Below are 20,380 nucleotides of genomic sequence, written 5' to 3' on the forward strand. Positions count from 1 at the left end.
AGATGAAAATCTTTAACAAAAATCGAAGGTGCAAATTAACAATGTTTGTTGTTTGTGTGTGTGTGTATGTGTGAGTAAGAGAGAGAGAGAGAGAGAAGCAAGCAACGCATGATCATGCAAGAACGAGACTAACTCACTATGTTTATCGATATCTTAAATGGTTTCCCCAATGATCCAGATGACAACAAATCAATTTCAGATATCATAGCACTCGAACACGTAGAATCCAGAGCTACCATTACCAAAAATTCAAGACTTGAAGGAATCATGAGCTAAACCTTATTCGTAGGCAGCATAACTATGAATATTAAAAGGCCTTGAGACAAGTACTTGAAAGATCTCACTCCAATGCCTTAATCGACATGGTCAGATCTAAAGTACTCAGCCCCCGAGCGGCCTTGTTGCTGCTAATTTTTTGTAGGAACAGGATTCCAGGCTTGGCGGTTTCTTCTTGTTGCCTGGAAATAGGGGAAGAAAGTGAAAGTGAGAGCATGCTATCGACTTGCTCTTCAGCTTCGATGCCCTTCTTGCTAGTACCCTCATCATTTGCAAAATTTGGTCTCAAGCTTAACTGCAAGTTGGGAGTCCAATCGCTCTCCATCGTCATTCTCATCCTCTTCACCTCTGTGTCATGGGTCTCTCTCTTTGCGAACATCTCTTCAAATTTGGTCATGGGGTTACTCACCCGATGCTTCTGCAGCTGCACCACAAGATAATGAATCAAAAGAAGTTAGAATCTTACCATTGCAGTGATGAAAGTGAATTAACCGCTCAAATGTTTTCAAAGATTTAAAGAACCACCGCAAGTTGGAATTGGTTTTCAAATCGAGGCTCGAGGCTGTCATTGATGACAACTGGATCGTGAGAGTTAGGCTGGGTCTTCTTGTTGTTGTTATAGTAGTAATTGCTGCTCCCCTTCCATCCCAAAGAGGAATCAGTGGAGATTGGGTTCGTAGGTACAGCCTTGGAAAGGGGACTTGAGCTGCTACTGATCAAGCCAAAGCTTCCTAGCCCATTGCATTCCACTCTTTGGTTACCCACCATTTCCCCAGGAAGCCACGTTCTTTCCTCAAGGTATTGGTGTGAGGGTCTCGTGTTCCCGTTTCCAGTAATGGTGTCCCTCTCGTCAAACCGATGAGATGTGGACGGCTTCCCATCCTTCCCAAAGATCATATCATGTATCAAACCCTTTGCTGGACTGTGATTCTTCATGGAGCTAGCTCTCGCTAACACTTGCTGGTTGAAAGCCCATTCTTGATGCCTTCTGAGAGAAGGGAATCAAAGAGGAGATAAAGGTCAAAATATTAGGGTTTATGTGCCTAGGAATATTTTCTCTCAGGAATTTGGGTAGAGGAAAGAGCTTTACCCAAAGTTGCAGCTCCTGAGATCAGACAACTGTTGGGGCTGCAGGCGATGAAGAAGGCCGTAAAGCCGGTCATCATCATGGATGCCCCTGGATGGGAAGAAGCCTCCACTCTCCATTCTAAAGGACTGGTGTGCACCAGTTCTTTGGTAGAACATCTCATGAAGGCGACCTCCTCCTCTCAGATGCATGTCCATCGGTGAAATTACTGCGATGAGTAAGTATTAGCCCCAAGCCTGTTAGATATCCTTTTCTCGTGGAAAGCAAGAATAGACTAATACAGCCGATTTATCATATCTTAGTTTCACGTCGTGCATATTAATTGATCATTTTAAAAAAAAATATTGTTTTCCCCAATCGTTATCAAAATTCTGAACAAATGAAGTGGATCTATAGTGCATGTCGCACAGAACTTTACAATTTGTTAAATTTATGATTATATAGCCCTCACAAATTATCATCTTCTTTAGAGATAACAAAAAGAATGTGAGAAGCGATCAAACCTGAAGAGATGGCTGACTTTTCTCGCCCAGTATCATCTAGCTTCTTGCTTCGGTACATCTGATCCAAGAAGAGCAGCAGAAAGAATGATCATCAAGGAGGGGAGATATTTATTTAAAGGAAGCACGAACAGTTTCTTTTTCAAGGAAGATTTTTAAGGAAGCAGTAGTTTGACGAAATTGCACACAACCATAAGAGTCGATAGGAATTAGATCCGATTCTCTCTTCCATGCACCACAAAGTATGTTAAGGAGACATCCTTTTAGTTTTCTTTTCCCTTTTCTTACCTGCAAGTGGCTCTTTACATGGGCAATACTGAGTCCCCTCACATTCATCATCTGAAGAACCAACTTTGGAGTTGCTCCTGCACCATCCATTTCGCCCAGAAAGTAAATACATGACTGAAAAAACGAGAATTAAAAGGCAACAATCTAAAAACGCTGGTTTTTGCTAAGAAGATGGAGGTGAGAGGCAGCCATCATTTCATCAAATTCACGGCCAGATCTCCAATTTTTTTTCCAAATAACTAAGGTTAATCATAAAATTCAGGAAAACGGAGAAGAACTGATGGGGACTTTCGGGATACAAAGAGGAGGATCTTTACTCTCTTGCCCGCCGAGCCGCTCCACGGCGCGGATGAAGGATAGGTGGAGATCAGGTGTCCACCGAAGCCTTGGCATTTTGGAGCGGATATACTGCCTCACGGCGGGCACTCGCTCGCCGCTCCCTCCGGCTGCACCACTATTCTCCTTATCCTTGTCGCTGCAATTGTTAGTACTGCTGTTGTTGCTGGAGCTCCCTCCTCCCGCGACCTCCGTCGTGCTCCCCCCATCATCCTCCTCATCACCACCTCCCTCCATCTCCCCCTCCTCGCTCCCCTCGGCCACCACATCCTCGTTGAGGTCCAGGGCTGGTGCTGGCTTCTTCCGGCTTGGAGACCGGCAGCTCCCCACGCTTCTCTCAGTACTCTTCTCGCTCTTCTCCTCATCTTCACAGATCTCCACCACCTTCTTCTCCTTCTCTCTCCCCATATTCCCCCTTCCCCCCTTTCTCTCTCTACACTACCATTTGGCTAGATTGACGGATGTGGATGAATAGGTGAAGAAGAGGGAAGACTCTGGGAACAATGGCCAATGTTAAAGGCGGAAGAGTACTTAGAATAGGGTGGTGGAAATGATAAAAATAATGATATAATATGGACGGAAGACATGAAGAAGTATTCCCTACATTGACTAGTTTTCAATTATTATTCCTTTTTTTTTCTTCCGTGTGTGTACCGGCAAAAACAGCGTGTGAAGAGGAAGGGGAAAAGGAGGATATATAGCTTAATTTAGAGGGGAAAAAAGGGGAGCGGGGGTTATCAACTGCCCATGGAGGGAAAAGAGACATTAGCTGTTGACACTTGCCCCCAGGTGACAGCAACGTCTTCCAAGTTCTAGCATATCTGCGGTATTTCCGCCACCCAGGAACCCCGGCCCTCCTTTGGGTTTGGCTGAGCTGGCTTCTCGTCAGCTGTATATATATAATATATGTATGTACCTATGTATATATATGTTGCGAGGATTCTTATCTGCATGGGTCCTAATGTACTCCCTCGTTCGAGTTTTGACATGTTTATCAGGCTAATAGTCCAAATTCAATCAAATCTAATCAGAAGCACAATGATAAATTTGTGGCTTGCAACATTTCCTAATCTATATGGGTTATGGACCGGATCTACTCTTAGTCTATATGAGTTACAGTCTGGGTCCACTTTCATACCTCATCTAAGCTACTTGTAGTCCCTGTGGATCAAAAGCTACATCCATATTGATACCATTTGTAACGCCCCAGTACCTGCTCAAAAGGCTAGTCAAAAGATATTATTTAGATTATTTAATCATGTACAGATATATTGAAGATTTTTTCAAGACATAATTGATGCGAACTAAACCATATACCAATGTGAGTCCAAATATAATTATAACTTATTAGTTTAATACTTTTTTTAATATTTTCTTTTCTAACTAACTTTTCAGTTGTTTACTTGTATGTCCTAATTGACATAAGTAACCATGTAGCATTGCAGTTGCACCTAGACATCAAATATGATTGGTATAGTCCATTACAAGGTCAGATGTACATATTATTATGAAATTAAGAGTGTGGCAATCATCCCTGTAATATATCCCTCACAGATATCGAATAAATTTTAATAACAAGAACAACAAATTCTTGCATAAAAAGCTATATATACATGGCATTCCATCCGTTCAAAATTAAACCTTTATATTGCTTTGCAGATATAACAACATTTTCTTCAATTCTTCATGATAAAAGGCCTAATATTTGTGAATGGAGAAAATACACTACAAAAATGCCGAATCTCAAGAAAGAAGATATAGAAGAAAAAAAATGCAAAACTCCTTGCGGAAATATGATTTATTAAGATTTGATTTTCGGAAGCATTTTAAAAATTTAAAGTTTGAGGTTCAGGTCGAATTTATAGTTTAGAAATGACAATTAACATTTCAGGTTATATAATTTATATCAAAATATATAATAATGACATACCTAAAGAAAATCCAAGATATCATGTTGTTGCTTAAAAAAAGCAAAGCCACAATCACAACTAAATCTCAAATATATTTATGACAAGCCCGTGTCCACCTGCCATAGTGGGAGTTTGGATCCTCTGCGTTGTAGCTTTTGCATGTGAGAAACGTGTGCATGCATGATTCCCCGTCATGTTATCCATCTTAGAAACGGAAAGGACTCCCTCATTTTAGAAATTGAGACCACCTTAATTGAATGGCAAATATGTAGGTAGTTTCCTAGTACATTGGATTGGAAGATTGTGCAAGAGCCTTTCATTTTCGAGACAGGCAATATTTAGGTGCCAAGAGTACACCGCAGAGGATTCGGCTTTCCAGAATGGCTGACCCTGGAGAACTCGGCCGTCTCCCCTTCCAACCCCTGCAGTGATTATATCAGTCACTATTCATTTAGAAAAGCTCTCCACCTCTATATTGTTTGTTGAGGTGGGAAGAGAGGAAGATAGCTTACGACCCACCCGCCCATGCGGCGCCAAACCAACCGTTCCTGAAAAGCGGAAAACGGAGCGCAGAGAATCTGCTTGTAATTTATAAGTCGATGGCGAATTCACACGTTAGCTCTTCAACTTTTTCACATTGTGCCCCCCCCCCCCCCCCCCTCTCTCTCTCTCTCACACACACACACAATTAACTTGCAATTAATTCTTGGGGGAACCACTTTCCTCCTAGAAAAATAGGTTCGATCTTCTAGGCCAAGCATATATTTAGGGCTCGTTTGGTTCGCGGGAAGCATTTTTTTTCTTAGGAATATGATTCCTGAAAAACAAATTCCTAGAAAGAGAATGTCTAGGAAAGTACTTTTGGCATGTTTGGTTGACTATGGAAAAGTGACAAATTTACAAAGTGCTTATATTTGGTTGGTCATCCACTTTTCTGAGAAAGTTATGTATAATTCCTATTATGCCCTTAATAAAAATTAGATCTTTAATGCCTCTTTAATGCTTCTTTAATGCTGAAGGGCCTTTTTGGAAAAAAGTAAAAATAGAGTGATTCCGGCCTCATGGGAAAGTAACTTTCCCATGTGGAAAGTTACTTTCCCATGAAATGTGGGAATCATATTTCCATAGGAATATAACTTTCATGTCTCTCTCATTTGAAAACTCCAACCAAACAAGAGGCATCTCATTATTTTCCTGTTGACCACACTTTTCCTTCTTCTTTTCCCGTGAACCAAACGAGCCCTTAGAGAGACTAATGGGGCAGCGGATTGGATGGCTGTCTACGTGGCTAGCTATTCCATAAGCACCATGTGGGCCAGGAAGGGAGAGTTGCCTCGAACACTCCGTGGTATTTTATTTTCTGACTTTATTGGATGTATTCGTACTCATAATGTACGAAATACCTATTTTAGTTAAAAAAAGAAAAATAGGTTTGGATTGTATTTTTCGTGTGAAAGAATGATTGATCATCTTTCGTGACATGAACCGTTGGATAGCTTATTGCACATCTCTTAAAGCATTCCAAGTCCTCTTAGTCATCTGTTGCACAGATTTTCAAAACACTATTGCACGATCTAACAGTGGATTCATACGAGAGAAGGTGAATTCTTCTTTCGTGCGAAAGATATAACTTTGGTCTAGAGTCCTGAAGTTTTCCTTGCGATGATTTCCTGACATGCAAAATGATGCCTTTTTCTTAGCTGATTAAATCTACAGAATGCCTCTCACTTTTCTAACTATGGATTGGTGGAATCCATTAATTGATTCATAGAATGCCAAATCACTGCCGCATCAACATGAAAAACTGGCTCCATAAGATACAAGCCCGTAATTCAATTTCCAAACAAGATACGTGTCCAATTTGAATGCGGAGTGATTCCTAAATTACGCCCTAAATGGGTCATGTTTGAGGGTGAGATATCATGTTTCTGAGTACTTTTTTTTATGGGGTCTTAATGATAAGATATTGCATGGTACAATATGACATCTTTCTTTTCCTCTCTGTAACTTTCTTAGATCAAGCAAATAATATCTGTTACTGTTCCAACCCTTTGAGCCTATCTTCGGAAGACACGGTTCTTGCATGTGGTCAGTTTTAATATCTTCAAATATATTTTACCTGCAAAACCTGGCATAATTTTCTCACTTCCTAAGTTTTAGCGTGCAGTTCTCACTTCTCTTAACGAATTATTTTAAATATCAAGAAGTGAAACAGAGGTATCATTTGGGCAACTAAAGGAGGTTGATTGTTTGCAAATTAATGATTCCTCATGAGACAAGGGAAACAAGTAAAAGAGAAACAATAAGCTAATATAACTTTTGGCAATGCAAGTGTTTATGATGCTTGCCTTATTTACTCTTATTAATTGCTTCTTGTCTAGATTTCTCTTTTCTCGCCTTGATCTGATCCATATTCGCGGTTTGCCAAAATTCCCATACTCTCTATGTAGTTTTTGCGTACTATATGAACTTGCAGTCATATGCAATGCATGGTTATTGAAAAACAAAAGAAAAAGTATGTGTATGGGGATTAGATGCATGGGATCTAATCTAATTTTACCCACGACGAGTCCGGCTTATTTTATTTTATTTATTTGAGAGATCCAACTAATAGAGCTAGGAGGTAGGTTTGGCTTGAGAATGCAGATTTAGACCAGACATATCATTAGGATTGCATACGTTTTGCCAACATTGATAACAAAATATTTTAAAATCAAATCATTTAAAACTCCACAGAATAGCAACCATAATAGACCAATCAAAGCTCCAATTCATTAAGTAATGTTGCACTTTCAACATCACTCTCAAAACCATTCATCAGAGGCTATCATTGAAGGGGAAACAGTTCATTAAGTAACATGTCAAATTAAATGAAGTATATCGAGTAACGTTTCCTAGTTAACAAATACTATATGTCTATGTCACCTACTCACTCATAGACCCGTGAATAACATGTCCAGTTCTTGCTGATACTAAATCCAAAATTTTTTTTTTTATGTCTTTCAAATATCTTCACTAGTCCTTTTTTTCTCCCTCACGTTCTTCTCTTCCCATTCCATTTGGTCAGCACCCAATTGAATGCAGTAATTACACTTCTGATCACAAAATAAGACCCTATTCTTCTCATCATGCAACATGAACCATCTCCAACCTCCTCCATGTAGGTTATGCAATGCATGAGAGCATGAAAAAACTACTAATGCCAAAGATTGAGCTGTTACCATCCATGTAGGTTAACACTTTGCTCATGATTCGTCATTTGGATGGCGATATAAATTTTAATCTTCAGCCTATCCGATGAAACGAAAACTAATCTATACTTGCAACTCCATGCAGCATGTTTGATGTGAAGGAAAAAATGGAGTGGGGGAGGGTGGGAGAATCATTTGGTCAGAAGTGGGACGCTGTGCCGCTCAAAACATGAGATGCTTCCGGAAAATACTCCTCCTGTCTCACTCTCCTACTGGCTACCAACTGTTGAGTACTGGTACTTTTGTTCCTTGTCTCGTGGGATAGCTGATATCCTTGGTAAACCGCCGATGGAGCCCGTTATGTTACATAAACTAGTAACCGGCTTTTCATTATTACAACTAGTAATTAACATTGGCATGATCTGATTAAACACTTAATGAAGACTAGATCTTTGTATCAGCTGAAGGAAATGAGTCTTTTATTTGGTAAATAGTGGTTTGGACAAATGAAACAATTATTTTTTTCATTATAAACCGTTACTTTCCATTATAATAATTACTTTATTGCCGGTTAATTTTAGTTTTAATCAAGGTTTTGGCCAAAAATGATCTTTGGTGAGTGTTTTGACCATCGGAACCTTGGTAGAAACGAAGAATTTTTATTGAGATAAAATGTGATTCATGGTGAATTGCTAACAAGTATAAGATGGAGGTAGATGGCGAATCTACATGTACCATCATTGTCATCATCGTTATTATTATCAGATAATCAATGGTGTTCAAAAAAACAAAAGGGACAAAATCATATGACTTATCTGCCATGACAGTCTAGCTTTTTGTGTGAGCCCCCTTGACAAGAACAAGAGTCCAAGGACTCCCATCCTGCAATTAGTTTGGCTAGGGATCATTTGTATAAGTCTACATATCGTAGCCTTGGATTCGGTGGCGACCATTTTCAGCATCCCTCCAAGTAACGAAGTGATATCTTCTGGAATTCACATAACGTTCTACAAATGGTTACATCAAAGAAATTAAATTTACATAAAAAAAAACATTCAAATGGGGGAAAAAAAGGAACTCCAATTGTCCACTTTTGTGGCCACTTGCTATGATGCAGTGCTCGTGGAAAAATGTAGATTTTTGGTATATTAATTCCAGCAACAAAGGAGCAACGGAGAAATGTATGTTTCTAGCTTGTAAACATGTAAGTCTCTAACTTGTAAAATTGTAAGTCTCTAGAAACTTTATGTTTCTTTCTTTCTTAGGTTAGAGTTGATCGCAGGACTAAGAAAGAAAATTGCTAGCACGAGGCCAATCAGATCTAGACTTGTCAAGGACTTGAGCCGACTTGGGAACTGTCAATTCTTGTGTCAACTGTCTCGTGCCAAAACAGCCTCATTTTCTGGTAGGCTTGACTAGTCTTTAAATTATGGTGATGTCTAGATTTTACTTGGTTTACGGTCAAATTTAATTTCACAAAGTAAATAACCTATGGTATACAACTCTCTTCATAAAATAACAATTAGATCTATGCTATGACATCATTTTCTATGTATGCATGCACAAATTGTTGCTTTTTCTGAAAATAATGCAGTTTTCTACATTGCCATGTGAATGGCAGGTGAGTTGCTATATTTTCTCTAATTATTAATTTCTTGATATTTTATTATTATTTTAGAGAATCATTTTTTTTAAAAAATAAAGAATACTGTAATATGAAATCCATTTCATATCATTATTTCCTTCTTCCTTTTTTTTTGTTCAAGATAATTCAACATCAACATCTACAAACCTTTCATCTAAGTTTTGTTCTTTTCTAACATGGCCGCCATATTGTACTGCAAATGTGAATCAAGAACTTCATTTGCAAATAGCTATTTTGTCATATAAACTAAAACTCCTTAGTGTCATTTGGCTGGCCAGACTGTTGTTAAAAACAAAGAAATTTTAAAAAGAACCGTAATGCTTGCCCCATTGCAAGGAGAAGTAATATTTTACATTGTCCGCATGCACCAATATGGTCGTGCACCACACCAATCACCCCCATCTCATTTCTATAGGTCCTATTCATCATACGCCCATCCCGATGATAGGCTCATATAAACAAAATGAGATGATTGGTGCGGTGCACAACCACATTAGCGTATGCAGTGCGTGTTATATTTTTTCTATTGCAGGATCTTTTTCTTCTGTTCACGCTGCCCAACTTCAGATGGGATCTCAACCGTCTATTATAACCTTTATCTTTTCATACCTAACCACCTGCATTTTACGACCAAAATGTCCACCAAAAGATGATAATATGAGCACTTTGGATTCTAATAGTATTTCAATATTTCATGCTTCCGGGTTTCTTTTCTGAAAGTAACCATGCATGCTTCCCAAATTCAAACCTTAGGGAGGTAGACAAATCTGTATCAATCTTCTGCTTTTGAGCAAGCAAACATCTAGATAAATCAGTAACACATCATCTCTCTCTCTCTCTCGTTCATGTTCATGAGAGTCCTGGTCATCCAAGTAAGCCCCACTTTAATAATTCTGCTCATCACCAAGGGAAAGAGGGGCTGGTGTAATTAAAAAGTAGATAAAGAGTTCACGGGTTAAGGTAGGATTTAGGAACAAGATACAGAAAGTGCAATGCTGGCTCGGAAATTCCAGATACCCCCTTTGAATAATAGAACCGATTGGATTCGAGAAGCTCATGTGACCCTTAGCTTCCTTCGTTTCCCTTTTTTAACTTTTTGACAGCTTGTCGTGGATCTAAGTTAACTATATTCCGTGATCAGCTTTATTAGCTGACATCGATTTCTATCTGTCCCAATAAATAGTTACCGTACTGGGTAGTTAAAAGACTTGCATGTTGAAAAAAAAACATTTCCCCATTCACGTCCACATCCATGGGCGTCCGTACTCTTTTTTACAGAAGTATCCATTTTTAACATTCTATGGACGTAGGCGATGATGCTAATAGACCGGATCTGACATGCTTTGCCTCTTCTGAGCTGATCCATTCAAGATCTTATTAGATTAAATCGGACTGAGAGCCATCGGAATCTAACCATAGCCTTACTTCAGAATTCAGATTCGTCTACGAAAATAGCATATGATTGCCGTTTTCTGAATAAATCTTCCAGCTCAACAATATTACGTCCAATTTTTTTTTTTCTTCTCTCAAAAATAAGTTGCACATGCATGTAACACATAGTGGTTGAATCATATGTTAGCTAGGTTAGATGCCACGGTTGTAAGATAGCTCGCCAAAATTGACCTGACATTGGTGACAAAATTCCTCAGCTTGCACGTTGTCTTATAGTTAGCACGCTAATTTAGTAGGCCAATTTGACCCATTCCCTTACTTTAGATAGGTTCAAACTCTTGACCTTTTAGGATGGTTCAGATCCTCAAGATCTATCTCCTGGGCAACTAAGTCCACCTTTCACGTGCCACATATCTGTGGTAGAAAAAAATTGTTCAAATGAATGACTTATCAAATTTGAACTCATGATTTTTCAAGCAAAAAGTATGCTCTTATTCTGACAATTTGGGGCCAACTTTGTGATTCAGCTTTTGACATTGCAATCTTATTAAGACTACTCTATCATGGACGACAATTTTGAGTCTTTTTATCAATTTATCAATTTGATCCAATCCTTCTTAGCCTTTTAACACAAATCGTTAGTCGCATCATCTCGATGGATGTGGCTTATTGAAAAAAAAAAAGAAAGAAAAATGGAGTAATCCTTCGCAAAATAGTCCAAGTAAGTGTCTCTAATTGAATAGACTAATTTGACATTGTGTATGAACTTGACCATCTACCAAACTGGTAGATAGACCAGTTTCTCTCCTTACAGTTTGATAGGGTGCTCTGAAGAGGGTGACGGGCATTCCTTTTGCTTAATTGGCACACTATGGACCACATTCATGTTAACTTTATGTATCTCAATTTTCGTGCAATGCAAGAAACAAAGACTTGATGTACGGGAACAGATCAAGATGGAGTGAAGGAATTAAAGTGGAATGATTTCATGCCACGAGATTTAACAAGCATGAAAATAAAACGGGATGATGTCAACAAATAGCATCAAGAATATAATAATTCAAGAAATTACATGGAGTCGTTAATAACTTGGGAGCAGAAACTGTAGACCCCATTAAAACGTTTCCAAGTATATAAATCGCATTCCCTGCACCCACCAACCTTTCAATTCAATAATTAGAATATTGGCCAACCTTATAATAGCATTTCCTTGGTAAACTAATTATTCGGACATATTTCACACATTATTCAGCCACCACAAAGTTCGTCAATGATCGAAGATTTTTTTAAATGGGAACCAGAAAATTATTCGTGGAGATGGGCTGCCGATCACCAAGACATAATTAAGGGCAAGGTGACCTGGTTTTGTCCTTGGTCTTACGAGTAATATCTAGCAAGGACAAGATTCGAAGTTAGCGCAGATCTTGGATCATGTCACACCAACTGTACGTGGCTCTTTTGCCTCCATTATATTCTAGGTTAGAAGTTTAACTTAGAGCTTAGAATTCCAATAGAACCCTTTGCATTCTTGCCGCAAAATCCATAGCCAATGGAGATACATCGTTTAGTTTCAGTCCATCATGACTCTCAGGGCTCTAAATATTCTTTTTTGAGAAAAGATATAGTATGACCACCACTTGATTTACTCAACACCCCCTCTTGACTCAAGTTGGTCGCATCAATTTCCTTTAATTTTTTTACTAAGCCATACAAAAGAAGCCCAATGAGCATGTTGTCACAAAATAAAAAAAGACATGGCAGCGTACTCGCGAGCAGTCTCCATATGAGTGGTCTTAAGCTGAAAGAAACATGAGCTCATGATACGTCAACAATTTTGCTTGTCTTGCTGGTTTGGCACCTAACAGTCGATCCACTTCCTTGGCTAACCAACAAGAGATAAGACCAGCCCAGGTATGAATGCATGCATGCCCTCTTAAACAATTGTCATACACATACATATATACATACAGATACATACATACACTCACACACTTAGCATGTCATGGTCCTCTTTAGAATTATTGGATAGCACATGGAATTGCCAAGGCTATGATAGGTTACGACGTAAGTGGGGATGCATGTCTATGAAGATCTTAGAAGGACCACTGACTTAGTCGCATGACACGAGCCTTGGACTCGCCATGAAACGATGGCTTCATTGGCTACTAATGAATATAAGAACAACGTAGCGTAGAGAGACAGGAGAAGTCATCTTTTTTTAATAAAAGAAGATGGAGGAAGGGGTTGGTCTGGCAGGCATCGGCAGCTTAATTGATATTCCTTGGGTTCATGCTGAATTCCAAGTCCAGATATACTAGAATTTCTCATGAGGGTGATTATTTTAGTGCGTCCACACCTCTCGTCCGTGGACTTGGTGACTGAGACTGGCCACCTCCTATCGCTGCTAACTCTGATACAATATATATATATATTCCCTTGCAGTTACAAATACTGTCAGATTGTGAACTCATATTGTTAGCTTTTAAGTGTCTTCTTGCCCTTAAACCGTCTATATCATGGGTAGATGGCTAGTAAACGATGGAAAAGGGAATATCAAGTTGGGAAGGAGAGGGGTTACATGCCATTGGTGGTAGTATGTTACTATCTCTCCTCAAATTGCTGTCAGTATTTCCTGCGTCAACTAAGGAACAATGAGGTGCAATTTACTAGGGGTAGTCTCGCATGATACTTTTGTCAAGATTGCACTTCGGGTTGATATTGTTACAATATCAGTTAGCATCATAGCTTTAGGTAATGGCAAGGAGATGAAATTGCTTGAAAAAATTACGAGTCAAGATGCCAGAAAGCGGAAAAGATAAAGAGGCTATGGGTTTATTGACACGAGTTCTTATCTTGGATCCATGATTTGAAAATAAAATAATAAACCTTGTACCAAAAAAATAAAGCAAATAATAAACCATATCATGCCAACTGTTGACTAAGAGCAAAAAGTTACAAGTGGATGCAAATAATTAATGGTATCTAGCTAAACCGAAACATGGCTGGATATATATATATATGTGTTGTGTATGTATGTATATATGTTTCCTAAACTAGCTCCAATTTGATCAAGTTGAGATAAAAATGAAAAATAAAAAACATGATTTTATGAAAGGAGTAAATTAGGTTTAATTAGACCTAAGAACTAACCCAACTCGAACCAAAATGTGTTGTATAACCCAACACAATTCTAATTGGACGAGGACTTGATACTCAAGCTTAACCTCTTGTTCAAACATATTAATTCTGGAGCATATTTAACCTGCACAGATCCATAAATGGTATACAAAGTAGACACTTGCTTCACTTTACGAATTTAATTCGTACATCTTTCAAGATTCTAACAAGTTGAGCTGATAAACTTATTAGGTGTTGGATACCAATAATTAGGACCCAAATTTGATCCAACCTGATGAAGATATGACTCAGAATTTCTCCAATCCTACTCCTTAAAAAAAAAACAATAATTTATAGCATTTGAACATTTACTTATGCTGTACAAATGAGATCAGTAATCAAACTCATTCATCATTAATATAGATTACAAAGACCATGATCAACTCGGTAGTCTCATCTCAGACAAGTTCACTGCTCAGTCCAGTTGGAAAGTGATGGCCTCAACACTGGATCACATCTTGCATGAGACAGCTTTGCCACTCCCATTTAGATCACCAGAAAATTCACCCTACTTCCTTCCCAGTGACATCATGATGATCTGTGTGGCTTTGTTTACGCTAATTTTATACTCTTTCCGAGTGCAAACAAAGAAGACAGAATACTTCGTGGAAGGAGCCGAGGAAAAAGAAAATCCAAGAGAGAAACGGAGGCAGGCAGGGGTGCGAATGGTTCGTAATAACTAAAGGATGGGAAGGTTTGTCAGTATTAATGGCAAATTATTCCATCGATGTCCCCTTCTCCGTCGTATTCCCGGACGTCCAACTACTTACTTTCCGCGATCCTTTCGCCGGTAGGAAGAGTTCCCGCAGGGAATTTTAGACCGTATGTCGTCGCCCCCAAGATATGGATGGCTTTCCCTCTCATGCAAATTTTTTTTAAGGTTACGATGTCAGCCATCAAGCCAGGAGAAGGCCTCGGGAGAAGAGGAGGTCAACCGTTGCAGGGGGAATCGTTTTAGAGGATTAGGTGACAGGCTACAGGACACCGCAAAACTTTTCTTTTTTAATTTGTCGGGCTAACCTCTTCCCTACTAAAGAATGGTTTTAGGTGCCACGGTCGCCCTCTTCCGATGTGTCCCGAGAGTGGTGCTGATGTGGTGTTCCGTCAATTCTCTGTATTAAAAATGATCCAATCACTCAGGAATCACACCTATGTATTGATCCCTTCCCATGACATCTTGAGGGTGATGGACTTGAGATATGTGTGATGCTTGTTAGCATTACTCTTATGAAAATTCTTTAGGTTAGGAGTCCAATCTTCATTCCTATATGTATCATTTTTTTTTCTTAGTTGCTGGTGTTTCTGCAATCTATCACTATTTATCATACTCAGGTGACATTTTGCTTTATAGAGATCAAATTTCCATTGTTCTTTCAAGCAGCCATTTGGCCGGTCATCTTTGTTTTTGATGGTAGTGTTTAGTCACTCTTCCACTGGATGGATTTAAATATCGACTCCTTGGGTCAAGTTATTGGGTGATCTCTCGAGAAAAGCACTATTTCTATGGTTCATTTTTATTTGTTAGGCTATTCATTTGTCTGGCATGAGATGCTCCCTATTTAGGGTTTGTTTGGATATCTAGCTAAGTTGTATGGATAATATTTGATAAATGTTATGGCTAATGCAGGCGGATAAAGAAATTTTCTATTAAGAAATAGTTTGGCTCATGCAACTCTAAAAAAAGTTAGAATACCGAAAACTATGTTTGAGAAGAGATTTATTATCCCAATTTATAATAGCTTTTCGAAGTTTTTTATGTTGTTGCCTTCTACCCTTTTTCGTCATCGCTTTTTTCCTTAATTTTCAAATTTGGAGATTTTATAATAGAATAGCTTGTGTCGGCGTCCAAACGGGCTCTCTAAGCTCTTGTTTTAATTATTTATTTGATAGAAAGGGGACCATACATGGTGGACTATAAAACGAGGGATTCCTAATCCTCAACCTTGATAAAACCACTTGCGAGTCAAACCCAGATCTTTTTAATTGCCTTTTCCAGCCATAATAAATTTTTCTATAAATGACTTTTAGCTTGAGAAGTTTATTGGTATTATTAATTGTAGGAAGCTTATTACAACTTATTTGATAATATATTTGCTTAAAGATACCAGGTCAGATGAGAAGACAAAATTAATGAGGATAGGCTTACCTGGCCAAGATAAAAGTTATTAGACCGGCTACAAGATATTTGGGACCTATTTCTTCATTGAACAACTTAACCTATTCTCTAGCATATTTCATTTAATTTCTTTTGGTAAAAAAAACAAGAACAGAGCCAGCTGTTGCTTATCATTACAGAGAAATAATATAAGAATTAATTATAACAAAAATATTATGAAGTGCATGACTCCTCCATTTAAAGCATGCATGCAACCACTCAGATGTAGCATAATTTATTACCTCAATAAATCAATTTAAATCATAAAGCATCACTCGCAAGAGATGCAATGATGCTTCGAACGATCCAATACAAAGAAATCAAATTGCGATGGGATGTTAATTTCTTGCCATGATTTAATCAAATAATGATACACAATTAAGTGGATGACACGATACAAAAGTTCCATTGCATGGAGCATATTCGTAGACAAGTCTACTGTGCTTGGTAATTTTAAATGGTGTAAATCTCCATGCTGCTTACCAACTTTTTGGATAAGGCTACATATTCGAGGCATGAAAAATCCTAGATCTGATGAAGAAAAAGTACCAGGTCCTGAAAACCAGAGCTTACATATTTTGGAGAGAATATTGGTTAACGTAGACTACACACACATTATGCTTAGAAGTCTACAAGTAATATATAAACAACATGCTTAGAAGCTAGAAGCATGTACACCTATGAAAGCCTCTTGTGCCACCGGCAAGCATACCCCCCCTTTATGAGATTCCAAAAGGCAAAGAGGACAAATATTCCACGGGAAGAAATAATAAACTGACTCCTAGTAGTACTACGACGCAAATATAGTAGTCGTTCTATCTACAGCAAAGAAAATAGAAGTCTCGTGAGAAGGGGGAAGGAAGGGAACTTAAAAATTTCCCTGCAGGCGATGGGTCTCGTCACCATTTTGTCCGGACGTCTGCATGGGAGTTGACGTTGGAGTTTGTTTAATTGGAGTGGGAGAATCTCGGGGGAGAATTTTGGGAGCTTTTTTATTGGGTTCATGGCTTGAGACGTCATCCCATTTGGAAGCTCGTGAAGGTTGCTGCCCGGCAGCAGTCGCCGGGAGGGAGTAGAAATTAGATCTCGGGTCGGATCAAACGTAGGTATTCCATAGAGTAAACTAATGGTGACAGAGATTACAAAATTCTTGAGAATGTTTTTTAAAACTATATGGGATCTCGAGGCTGGTTAGTTGTAGCCCTCTCTTGGGTGGACCAGTGTTTGGCATCATCTTCTAGACCCAGAGGAGGTTGGGTGCGTTTAGGGTGGTCCAGTCTTCAGGGCTATATCTAACCAGATCAAAGTCAATGAAGGCGGCTAGGTGGGAAGTATTTAATGTGTATAAATTCTGGTTAGCAAAATTTAATATGGAACCATGCTCTCTTTCTCTATCTATCTATCTATCTATCTATATATATATATTTGTGTATGTGTGAGTATATGTATGTCTCTGTGAGTATTTGCGCATGCACATGGATATGTAGGTCTTTTGTATTTATGTATCTACATGGATATGTCTATATTTTTATAAATTTACATATATAATCTAATTAATTAAGAAAGTATTCTATAATAGTTTGTAGGATAAAAATTAGTATACCATATATGTGTGCATTTGTGTAAGCGAGAGTGTGTTGGACTGTATACTTTGGACTCATTTGGTTTATGAAAAGGATTTTTTTTTAATAAAATATTCTTTTTAGAAAGTTGATGCCCGAGTATATAATGTATGGAAAACTAATTTTTGTATGTTTGGTTGACCATAACAATGTAATACGTTTCAAAGTGACTTATGTTTGGTTGAGCATTTATTTTATTGGAAAAGTTGTGCAAAATACATGTTATACCCGTAATAAAGAAAAAGATCTTATCTGATTCTTTTAGTTTTAGAAAAAAAAAATTATTCTAATTTTCTATATAGATTTTCTTTCTTATGAAATATGAGAAACTTATTTATATAGAAAAGCTACTTTTCCATCTCTTCTTTAAAAGCTCCAACCAAACATAAAGTATTTCTTTATTTTCTCATTAACGACACTTTTTTTCCCTCCTCTTCTTATAAACCAAACGAGTCCTTTACGATAACCTCTTAGAAAAAGATTAATGATTTCAAAATCAATAATATTGCTCATTCAAATCAATTGCCAAACTATTGAACATTATTTATGCTATTGAAAAACATAGATGCCAAAATTTATAGAGCTCCAACATGTGCATCAGGTCGATATAAAAAAATAAAAACAATGATATGCAGCCTATACATTATCTACAGTATCTACATCGTCGGCATGAGAATATGAAAGGCATCAATAATCTCTAACCTACCCATCAAGTCGGTACAAAAAATAAAACATACTAATTACACTAATACGATAAAGTATACGATAGAGTATATAATTTGAAAATCCAAAAAATAAGATTTAGCACACGTTTCTAATGGCACTTCTTAAAATAAAGCAAGTGTTTTAGAGAAAAACAAAAGAGAAACTAATAATCTGGTGCTCTCATGACTCTTCGAACAATTGATATAAATCCAAGGATAAGAGGGGAAACAACCAAATTTTATCCCCAAAAATTCTTCCAAAACAAAAGCTATCCCTTTCTCTTACCCACTTACAAGTCCAAACACAGCAAGACCAAATTGATTGATCACTGGTTCCGATCTGTTAAAAACTTCAACAAGAAGAGACTAGCAAGAAATCCTTCATAAAATTTACAAAATAAAAACAGTCTCCCCACCCTTTGTCAGCTCCAGACTCGGGTCTGGTAGTTTCCATATGACACAGACTCTGTCCCCTGCTCCGAGAACTGGAGCTCTCGTGCTGTGGCTGAAGACCCGCCGTAAAAGTAGGCATTTTATTCGACCAAACCGCAGTCTCACATGCCTTCGAAACTACTTAACCAATGCTCTCATGTACCTAATAAACAGTGCATAAAACAAAAGGAAATCATCTGCCTTGGGGCTTATTATTATTTCAGGTTTCCTTGGTTAGCTAAAACCCGCTAGCTTAGCAAAGTCTTCAAATCTAATTATCAGGTTATGTTCAAGTCTAAGCATCCGGTATTGTTTTTGACTCTTTTTAAATGTATATAAATCCACTTGAAACAAAACATAAAGTATGTGATGTATTTTATGAACAAAGTCAAATAGCCCTGTTATTCTACTTGAGCAGTGCCATGCTGTGCTGGATCAGCCCAGGAAGGCTACGTGGCCCGTCTACGTTTGACATCTCCACTTCGTGAAGGGATGTATCATTCACCATATTTCAGGGTTTTATTCGCAAATGGAAATCATCATTTTTTAGTTGAAAGAGACTAAAACAGAGCAGTCCGAAAGTTAATTAATCAGATTGTCAAATTGTGCATGAATAGAACAAGACTGAGCGACTTCATACATTTCCTCTCTGTTTCCTTTTTTTTTTTAATGCAAAGTATTATGATTGGTAATAGTCAAGACTTTTCGTGGGCCGAGGCAAGATGATGTCTTGGAGGACTCAGCCTAAGCTGATGGTGTTGAGATCCAGCCCATTGACAGGACTACAAAAGCCACTTATCCATGGTGGGAAATTCAGATGGATGTCAGATATCAGTCCTTTACTATATAGTTCAAACAATAATGGTTGAGAACAGCCCTAAATTCAACAATGAAGTAGAATACTTTATTCCAGTATGTGCACAATGTATGCATCCTGAAAACTTGTAACAAATCAGGCAATGTCATGACCATAGTATGAACCTATAGGATGGTTCTTCATCAAAGCTGTGTTGTGCTACATGAGTCAACGTACATTAGGATGGTTCCCAGAGCCCACTTTGTAGAGTTTTTAATGCATCTCTTATCTCACCTGTGTTTGGAAGGCATCAGCGCCATCAATGGGCCCGGCCCAAGCCAAAAACATCCACATTGTTTGTAGGGCCTGCCCAATTCGGCTCACTCAACGTGGACTTCTGTCCGTGTGGGCCTCGACATTTGCATCCTCTTGAAGTTGGAACCATTAAACAGATGGACGAGATGACTTATATCGGGAACGTGGACTTTGGTCCATGTGGGCCTCGACATTTGCATCCCCTTGGAACCATTAAATAGATGGACGAGATCACTTATACCAGGAAACGAAGGGGCTCCTACATCACCAAGAAAGAAACGTTATACGCGCGTGCGGTATATGAAACGTTTATGTAAATCGTCATCTGACGGGTGGAAAGAGTTTGGGTTTGGTATTGCAAGCCAGGAGATTCCAAGATATCAGGATTTTGTTCCGAAAAAGATTATCGGTATTATCGGTCATTTTCAGATCTAGAAATATTCCTTCTCATTCTATCTATCATTAAAAATATCTCGCCTATTTATTTCGATGAATATAGTAATTGTTCCACTAACCAACTCATGTAATATTAACTACCATCCCTCCATCCATCC

General features: G+C 38.2%; 1 protein-coding gene across 1 annotated transcript; it reads right to left on the bottom strand.

Annotated features, from left to right (window-relative positions):
- Positions 1–115: 115 nt before the first annotated feature.
- LOC103701201 (uncharacterized) lies at positions 116–3,154 on the bottom strand. Its single transcript, XM_008783181.6, has 6 exons — positions 2,469–3,154; positions 2,152–2,228; positions 1,867–1,924; positions 1,367–1,571; positions 802–1,264; positions 116–700 (listed from the first exon to the last, which is right to left on the bottom strand). The coding sequence occupies exons 1-6, from the start codon at positions 2,893–2,895 to the stop codon at positions 341–343; spliced, it is 1,590 nt and encodes a 529-aa protein (XP_008781403.5). The 5' UTR covers positions 2,896–3,154; the 3' UTR covers positions 116–340.
- Positions 3,155–20,380: the final 17,226 nt, after the last annotated feature.

This window comes from Phoenix dactylifera, chromosome 12 (genome assembly GCF_051530095.1).
Source record: "Phoenix dactylifera cultivar Ajwa chromosome 12, Ajwa_hap1_PhDact_Kaust_v1.1, whole genome shotgun sequence".
In the NCBI taxonomy this organism is placed as follows: Eukaryota; Viridiplantae; Streptophyta; class Magnoliopsida; order Arecales; family Arecaceae; genus Phoenix; species Phoenix dactylifera.